Raw genomic sequence first — 9,887 nt, forward strand, 5'->3', positions numbered from 1 at the left:
CTCCATAGTAACTGATGCTGTGGAGCTAGATCTCCATAGTAACTGATGCTGTGGAGCTAGATCTCCATAGTAACTGATGCTGTGGAGCTGGATCTCCATGGTAACTGATGCTGTGGAGCTAACCTGGTCAGGAGCAGGTTGTGTTCAGAGTTTAGGATTCAAACCGGCTGGAAAGAGCGTCTCCCTTTAACCAAATTGTTTCCTGACTATTATTTATGAGCGATACAGAGTCTAAGCTGAGGGAATGTGTTTTATCTGCTAACATGCCGAGTTGTGAGTTACTAATATCACTGAATGAAGTCGTGCAGTTACAGTATCGCACACTGCATGCATCTCGTTGCCATGGGAACCCGACATGTATTTAGTTGGCGATGCAGAAATCACAGAAATATGTTTTTATGTTTGGCTCTGATTTGCCGTCAGGTCCGTTTACACTGCTGGTACTGAAGCTGATAAAACATAGAAAATGGATTATTCTACTGGTATTTATTACAGAGAATATTCAATCACTAACAATTTCACTTTGATTTGGCCAAAAATTAAAGCAATATTCTGCATTATGGGACAGTGTCAGACCTAAATCCACTTCAATAAAAGATCAGGTTTAAATATATTAAGTTTCACTTTAACGTGCAGCTGTCAGTTGGAAATAAGCGGCTGCATCAGTATAAATATTACATATTAACGTGTTTAACAGTTTTCTACCAGCATTCCTGTCTTGCACCATTTGCAGTAGCGGCGCTTTTTACCTTCAAAATTTTTTACATTCCTCATTGTCCTCCATGAAAACAACGTGGTGACAGAAGCAGCTGCACACGATCGTTTCATTTTGTGCAGAGGACAAGTCACATGATGCGTCCTTGGATGTGAACAGAGTCTAAAGCAGAAAGTCTGAGTTGACAAAGAAAGTTGATAACCACGTTTGTGATACACGTAATCTCTGGCTGGGGCTTTAGTTCTTGTCGAGCTGGCCTACTGGGTCAGCTTCTTAGTGCCTTGTAAAGTTGGCTCGTTTGGTTTTTCCAGATCTGATAAACGACACGATTTGTGACTCAAAAGTAGAGAAACGAGCCAAAGCGTGAGTTTTGTGATCCTACTTCCAATGTTTTGACCTGTGAGGGCGGCAGACACGCCTCAAGGGATGATTCAAGTCAGAAAAGCATCAGAAGAAGAGCGACTGTCTGTGAAGAAAACACAGCATGATGCAGCCACATGAGTTCACTTCGACGTCATCTTCAGTGGTTGTACAGAAATGGTCATTAACAACAAAAGCAATCGTACAGGAAGAATTAAAACACATCGAATGGTGAAAAAACCCAGTCATTAATGGCTGAAAACAGTCCAGCGCTCATGAATATTAACTATACATGATGAAATGTAAAGAAAAGTCTCTCTCTGCTTTGCACTCTATGAAGATTGAAGTCAAGATGTTTCAAAGGAAACCTCTTGAAAACAAAAAAGAAAGACTTCAGTGAAACTCTCTTCAAAGAACATACACACATCCTCACAGGTATTAAAGCTGAAGCCGTCATTACTCTGGCTGATAAATCGCTGCACTTTGCACATGTAGAATAAGTACCATCACACGTTTCCTCTGATTACTAATTGAGTTCATGCATCTTCAGTAATGGACAGTTTCCCGCTGCTCTTTGCGTGGACGTCCTGAGCGTTGAGCCCAGCAGGACCGACTGTGGCTTCAGTGAATCCAGACTGACAGTGAGACTCATTACTACCAGCAGACAGAGGTTAAAGCAGGAGACGTTGACGGGAATCCCGCCGCCGCTGTCTGACTTGCGGAGGCTTTCCCCTTCACTCCTGCTGAGTTCACAGAAGCTGCAGGTAGCTCATCCGCCAGCGAATCAACAGCTGCCGACAACATCAGCCTCGGAGCCCAGACGGGATTTTTTAATATTCGTCGCAGCACCTGCTCCGCCGGTCCTCATTAGGATGCTTTTTGGGGGGGCTCCTTGTACGAGCAGAGCAGACGTCTGGGTTAACTTTGTGTCGCTTTCTATCGGGGCTGCGTTTTCTTGAAGAGCAGCTTAGAATCAAACACATGGGGGATGTTAAAGGGGAGCACATGGAACAGAAAAACATCTCTGAACCACAAAACCTGCCAATGGGTGTGGACGGCAATTTATATTTTGGAAAAAATCCACAAATTTACACCAGTTATCAGAGCCAGAAACTGCGAAAACAGACACGATTGTTGGATTTTTAACATTCCAATGGTCCTCAAACTACTCATCCAGAAATTTTAAGATTGTGATGCCCATCAGAACCACTTTATTCAACAAGTCTCATTTAAATAGTTGCCAAAAATGAAGTTTTTGAACTAAAAGGACTCCGTAAAAAACAAAAACATCTGCATTCCTCGGCACAGTCATGAAGATACGAGTGACACAGCTGCTAGCAACAATCACATGACAAGATTTTTTTGGTTGACATGCAGGCAGTGTTTACACGGAGCAGATCGGAGACAATTATGGAAGCATATTAGAAAGCAAAATAAAACACACTTGAGCTATACAAGATATGCGGCAAGGCTAAAAAACTGTACACAGAGGAGCGAGCTGTTGGAAGATACATTCGGCATGGTGAAACATCTTTCTACTACACGATCGCCGTTGGAAAATCAGCCTAATTATCATCCTGAAACTGACAGTCGGACAGTCTTTTAACTAATCGAGGATCAGGAAATGTGACCAAATCTAAGCTTAAGATCACTGTGTGTCCTCAAATCAACGGTGGCCAACGGGAGCAAATGATGTGCATGAACATAAACAAGCTGCATATACATGAATGCGTTGCATGAACAGAAACGCGCTGCAAAAGGAAAACGCTGCATATCCAGCCACACAGCGGAAGCACCCCAGGCCTCTAGGGGCAGCAGTGAGCTTTTTAGCAGACAAGGATGACAAGGAGGCTTAATGAAAAGGTTTCTATTCTCTCGTCTCCATGGACAAACATAAATAACAGAGAGAACACAGGGAGACGGTAGTAAAACACCACTTCAGCACCAATATAATCACAGTGACTGAAAAGATAAAGACTTAAAATCTGCCCCTAGAGGCCTGGGGCACTTCTGTTGTGTGACTGGATGTGCAGCGTTTTCTTTTTGTTTGTGTATATGTACGTCTTTTGCCCCTGTCGGCCAACATACAAATCTGCCAAAAAATGAAGCATTTGCACTAAAAAGATTCCACAAAAAACAAAAGATTAGTGTTTCTTGGACATTTCTGACTGAGCCGTGACCAACAGTCTTGCAACGGAAATTCGAGGACTATTCGGCTGAACTGCAGGCAGTGTTTCCACAGAGCAGATTGGAGTTTAGAACGGTAACAAATTAAAAGCAAAGGTGGTAAAATATGTGGAGTCACCTTTGTGTCCCAGTCTTGGTAACAGGGTGGGTGCCTGTTGCACAAGTTGATTCCACTTCAGAGATATTCTGTAAAACATATAGTCAAAGATATTCTGCTTTGTTTTGGTATGATTTATGGCGTTGTAAAATCCTTATATTGCACCAGACATTTATGAGTTCTCCCCACTTCTAGCCATGGTTGTGCTGTTTACATAGAGGACTTTCTATTGCAGCTAAAGACGAGCCAACATAAATACAAATCTGCTGGAGGCTCCGAGGGTTCGGTTGCTTAGAAATTACTCAAATTCCACAAAGAGAAGTTTTCAGGGGGTGGGTTGAACTCTCCTCATTATCTAGTCTCCTGTAGCCAGAGGACAAAACTAATTTTCTACTTCAATCTGCTGCTGCTTATTTGTCGCACACCCACTCATCCTCTTGTACTTCCATCTAATTAATCACCTTTAACTGCCACTGAACACACCGAGGCGACAGAGCGTGACCCGGATCGCGTTCGGCGTCCTGTTCGACCTCCCGTGACACATGCAGAAGAGGCGAGGGGTCGAGGTTTAACGCCGCGGCGGCACCTCTTTGCTCGTTTTAATGCGACGTGCGGAGATTAACGCGGACGTCCTGTCACAGCACAAAACCTCCTGACGCAAATCTGAAGAGGCAGGCGAGCGCCGGACGAGCCTCGAACATTTCTGCTCGATAAATTGACTTCGGGGACATGAAATCGATTACTGTTGTGGTTCCGACACGGTCACGCAGTCCAAAAAAAAGGGAGCTTACAGATGAATCACTGTGGTTTTTTTTTGATTCCCTGTGAGACCAGAGGAGAAGCCGAGCACACGCGTGAGCAAACGGCAGCAAAAGGGAGCATGAAGACCAAAGTAATGATCTGAAGCAACATTCATTTTAGCACACGGACAGAAAGGAAGGAGGGGGAAAGCTGTAAAGCATCTGGGATGGATTCCTCGTGGGGTCCAGTATCTTAGAGACCTCTGCTGCTCTGCGCAACATCAAGAGGGATTTGGTTGCCATGGCGGCAAGTCTTTCCCCCACAAAGAGAGAAATGTTACACAAAGATCGAGAGAGCGAGCACAGTTTGTCCTGACTGAGACAACAATGATGATGGTGCAGATTAAAAAAAAAAAAAAACCTTGAAGAAAAATCCTCAGAAGATCTTATTAAATGATAGACAAGTGTAGCACCAAGTGTTCAGCTCTGAAGTGTAAATGCTGCAGGTGTGGATTCAAGATAAAGCTTCTTCACTTTTTGCATCAACATTAAGACAGCAGCGATGAAAAATGCAACAGCCCAGTCAAAAAAAAAGGCGCTCAGATCAAACAGCCCAAAGCTTTGATCAGTGTTGGTATGACGGCAAAACATGATGTTTATGTGCATTTGATTTTTTTGCTTGTGTGAGGATCTGGTTGAGCAGAATGTGTATTTGATCACTGGATGGATGGTTCTGCACGTGTCCAAAGAGAAACCTTAGAAAACATTTACTGTGAAACGGGTCAGAGAATTATGCAGCGCATTGTTTTGGTTCAATCTCATTAACCTTGTTTCCAGCAGGCAGCTTGTTTTCAATCATGTTCAGTTTAATTGTCTTTTTTTCCCACAAGAAAAGACTCTTTAGTGCCAAAGTTAAAACTGATTTTTTACAGTCATGTCAATCAGTTAAACATTAAATATGTAAAAGAAATGATTGCATGTCTTCATCCCCTTGGAGTAATTCCCCTAATTGAAAAGAGGTGCAGCCAATTGGTGCTGGGAGTCAAACGATTACTGAAATGGAGATCATCTGAGTGCAGTGAAGGCGTCCAATGTGATTTAAGTATAAAGACACCTGGAAGGTCCAGTCACTGGACTCCTGGCTGTATCTGTACCATGAAGACAAAAGAAGGAAACTACAAGCAACTCTGTGAAAAGGTCGTTGAAAGGCATTGGTCAGGGGATGGATACAAGACTAAGTGAACATCCATCATTAAGAAATAAAAGGAATATGATTTGTCGTCCTCAAAATCTGAGAGACACTAATGAATTTGGCCACCAACCACACCGATGACTTCTCTGAAGGAGTTATGAGCTTCAGTGGCTGAGATGGGAGAGACTGTGCAACAACAATTGTTTCCTGTTCTTCACCAGTTAAAGCTTTACAGGAGAGCAGCAAAGAGAAAGACACTGTTGATAAAAGCTCATATTAAATCTTGACTAGAGTTCTCCAGAAGGAATGCGGGAGACTCTGATGTCAACGAAAAGAAGGTTCTTTGGTCTAATGAGACCAAATTGGGCTTTTTGGCCTTCAGACTGAATGTTTGGTGCAGCACATCATCACAAATGCACCATCCCGACTGCGAAGCATGGTGGTGGCAGCATCATGCTGTGTTGATGTAGGGTAGAATAAATTCAGCAAAGTATAGAGAAATCCTGTTGGACAACCTGCTGCAGTCCACGAAAGAACTGCAACTTGGAAAAAGATTTGTTTTCCAGGAAGACAATGAGCTGAAGCATACAGGAAAAACTACACAAAATGGTTTTACGACAACAAGGTGAATGTTCTGGAGAGCCAGGACCTTAATCTGAACTTGAAAAGGGCTGTTCATTCATCATCCTCATGCAACTGACAGTTTTATGAAGAATACTTGGGTAAAATTACAGTGTCCTGATGTACAAGGCTGACTGAGGCCAATCCATACAGGCTCAATGCTGTAACTGCTGCCAAAGGTGAATCTGCTAAATACGGATTTCAACAAGGTGAATACTTATGCAAACTCTTACTTTACCTTTAATGTTTTTAAATAAATGACATTACTTTGTAGAAATCTTTCTTCACTTTGACATAAAAGAGTCATTTTTTTTGTATGTTTTTGTCCAAAAAAAGCCAGATTGAACCAACCATGACTCAGCGTTGAAAAACACAAACAGAAAACCTTCCAATGTGGGGTGAATAGTTTTTTATAGGCGCTGTGCATGAATGCATCATGTGATATACATTTGTAGGCATGCTGCAGAGATTATTTCTGCAATTATTCTGATTTGATTAAGATGCTTTTTTCCGTGTTTCTAGTTGTTTTCCACCATTGAACAAAATATCTGTAAAATAACAGTGAATTGCTCCCCAACATGTCAAAAGTACTCATTTTTTACAGTGTGACACATGAGAATCTACAGTATATCTGCAGGATATGAACAAGCTTCTCATTTTTGTCCATGATGACCACTGTGAGGAACACCCCGAAGCTCTAAAAGATGCCCAACCTCAGCTCTGCCAGCTCCGAGCTCTCAGCCATCTGTTGCAGCTCTGTGGGCAGCAGCTTCAGATGACGGGTCAGAAATAACCAGGTGCCGTGATGGAGACCAAAAAAAACAGGGCAACCGACTGAATGCTGGCACCAGTTTCTACCCGATTGGTTTCTAAAAATACTCTCCTTTTTTCCATTTCAGATCCAGGAAAGATGAAGCAGGAAAGACTTCTCAGGAGATGGAAATTCAATGTGAGCCAAATGTTCAACCCCCCTCTGATTTTTCCATCAATTTTACAGTTGCCCCTCACATATGAGGTGACAGACTATCTTGCCATCATCTAACAGAGATGATTGGACTTGGGATTGGTTAAATGGCCCTTTTGGACACATAAGAGTGTAAATGACAAGGACTGCTTATCTACAGGGAGGTAATGGTGTTTATATGTGTGGGAGAAAGTGGCACCAAAAATTCAACTACTTTTCACGTTTTGTCATGGAAACCAGGAGACTCCAGCGCTCTCCCTGCATGTGAGTGTAGGTGTATGCGAGTACTGAAGGGCTATATCTGGCTCTACATCCTCCTTCTGCACTGAAAAGGTGAATCTGTGCCTTCTGAAGCGCACTGCCTCCCTGCCCACAACAACCTAAGCTTCCAAAATAGCATTTCACACCACAGGCCTGCAATCTGTGCTCCGCTGCTGCCTCCTATTAAAGCATAGCTCCAATATTAGCCGTGCCTAATGATCTCCAGGGGGGGCCTGTGAAGCTGTCAAAGCACAGAAGGGAGTGGAGCATGCACAGAGTGAAGGAATCCGCTGTATGGAATCTCAGGAGACAAATGTCAAGAGCTGAAATGATGCCAGAACCACTGTTCAGTTTAACATGGAGAGGAGAGGATGTGATAGAAGCAGGTTCCTGTTGATAAACTAGGCCTGGCTGGCTGTCCATTCGTGAACTGAATATCAAATAGAGCTGCTTCTAGAAAGAGTTGCGCACCAAAAGATAGCAAAGTTCCCAGCGTGACTAATATGTGAGCTGGATATGAAGAAAATCCATCCACTCGCTCTGCATTGTTACGCATACATTTAAATCCAAAGCGACAGAATCCCTGCAGCTTTAGAGCAGAGCTGACAAGACAGCGCAAATTATTTTCAATGCAGACTTGTTGCTCAGCTCAGAGGATGACGAATCATAGCGAGGAAACACACAAACACACAGCAAGAACAGACGCAATATTTAAAGATTTTACAGTTTGGTAATATTTTACGCACGTACCTTGTGCAGTTTCCACATTGCGCCCAAAGCTTTGACCTCGTGTGTTCCGTGTTTTCCTTCCTCCAAACACTGATAGCACACCGGCATCTTACACTGCACACAGTACATGCTGAGATTCTCCAGTTCGTGCTCTGTGCAAGTGGAGATTTTGCGCGGACTGGCGCGGCGGCTTATCCGCCCCTGCGCCGGCGGCACCAGGCGATGCTTGGCGAGGGGACCGCGGGGAGGGTGGCAGCGCAGGCGGCACGGATCGCAGTAGAAGACGTCGCACTGCTCGCACATGACCGTGGCCTCCTTCGGGCTCTTCTCGCACAGCTGACACTTGAGAGCGGCCGCCTTGCTCTGCTGATACCGGTCCACCACCCCCTCCAGCACCCGGTTCTTGGGGAATCCGCGGAGCCCCCGGTCGTCCAGGATCAGGCTGCGGTGACACTGAGGGCAGGTGATGCAGGAGTTGCGGGGGATCGGAGGTAAGGAGCCGGGCTGCGGGAGAAGGTGCTGCTGCTGGGCTGGAGGCTGAGGGACAGTCGGAGGGAAAACCCGGACACCGTTTGGCGATTTTTGGCAAGGGGTGGTCGGAGCGCTGACGAAGCCCCCGTAGGAGCCGTAGCCACTGTCCGCCTCGCTGTACAAACTCATTTTATCCAAATCCAGGTAATCATAGTCGGACACGCCGGATCCGGAGGCTCGGCTGCTCTGCGGAGACTCGGCGTCGGGGGTCTGCACGAGAATATTCCGAGCGCAAGCCAAGCAAATGTTGTGGGAGCACGGCAGGATGATGGGCTCCCGGTAAAACGAGCCGCAAACGGGGCATTTTAACTCTTCCTCCATTTCATCCATGACTGCTGCTGCTGCGAGGTGGGAGATTCCTCTGTGGAGAAGTTACAGCAGAGCTAACTGAGCTGCTCTGTGTTGGTGCGTAAAAGCTTCTTCCCGGCGCGTCCTGCTGCTGGAACTGCAAGTGCAACCTTGACCAGAGGAAAGACACCAGCACCGAGGAGGCGGGACAAAGCGCTCTCCACCAATGAGCAAGCAGCAGCAACTCAGACTGGCTTCCTATTGGACGGCCAGTGGATTCCACACAGCCATTGAATGAGCGAGCTGTCCGTGTGGAGGCGCTTTAATGAGCTTCACAACAAGATACAAGAAGATAGTTGTGTCTGCAGACATCACTGGCTAATTCCAATTGTTTAGAGGATTAAAGGAAAACAATAAAGTAAACAATAAATCACGGAGTACATTAATAAAATATCATCACACATGCATAATACTGTATAAACTTAACATTCTTCCATTGTGTGCTTCTATGAGAAAAACTGAAAATATTGTGTTTTGTTTGAGACAATTCCCCCCTAATCCGATTACTTTAGTGGTGGAATTAAGTGTTCAGAGTGTTTACTTAATGAAGAACAACAATGCAAACATTTAATTACAAGTGCAAATCCAGCAATATCAGCAGATTTCATTTAAGTATCAAAAGTAAAACCATGATTCTCTGATATTACAACACCGGATTACTGTTGTGCACCATTTTAATGTTTAGCTCCTCCATAAAGTGCAGTGGAGTTCAATTTATCACAACGTGTCTGAGTTTTATAAGCTCATTATGTTTGTGTCCAAAAATCCCAGTCAGCAAAAAACACAGCTGCAACTAATGATAAGTGCTTATTAGCATTTTTACTGTTTTGATTAATCATTTGGCTGTTTTGCATTTAAATTGTCCAGAATGCCCATTACAGCTCCCAGAGCTCAGGGGGTGACAACTGTTAATTGCTTCTTTTTTTTCTTGTCTAACCAATACACAAAAACAAACTCTGAAATGTTCTGCAATGATATAACAGTGAGAGAAGCAGCATTTTTTTCACATTTCAGAAGATAAAATTGGGAAATATTAGATATTTTCACTCAAAAGGGACCAACTTATTTACAGATTCTCAAAACAAAGAAGTTTGTTTTAGCACTAAAGCTGTCATATAAATGCAATGGTTTAAAAAAAAATA

General features: G+C 43.9%; 1 protein-coding gene across 1 annotated transcript in view; it reads right to left on the reverse strand.

Moving 5' to 3' along the window:
- trim9 (tripartite motif containing 9) overlaps window positions 1–8,790 on the reverse strand; it is a 57,832-nt gene extending 49,042 nt beyond the window's left edge. Inside the window, exon 1 of the mRNA XM_008300080.1 lies at window positions 7,888–8,790. Within this exon, the coding sequence (XP_008298302.1) occupies window positions 7,888–8,727 (840 nt within the window). The 5' untranslated portion in view covers window positions 8,728–8,790. The remainder of the gene's footprint in view (window positions 1–7,887) is intronic.
- Window positions 8,791–9,887: the final 1,097 nt, after the last annotated feature.

This window comes from Stegastes partitus, unplaced genomic scaffold, assembly GCF_000690725.1.
Source record: "Stegastes partitus isolate 25-593 unplaced genomic scaffold, Stegastes_partitus-1.0.2 Scaffold1496, whole genome shotgun sequence".
Taxonomy (NCBI): Eukaryota; Metazoa; Chordata; class Actinopteri; family Pomacentridae; genus Stegastes; species Stegastes partitus.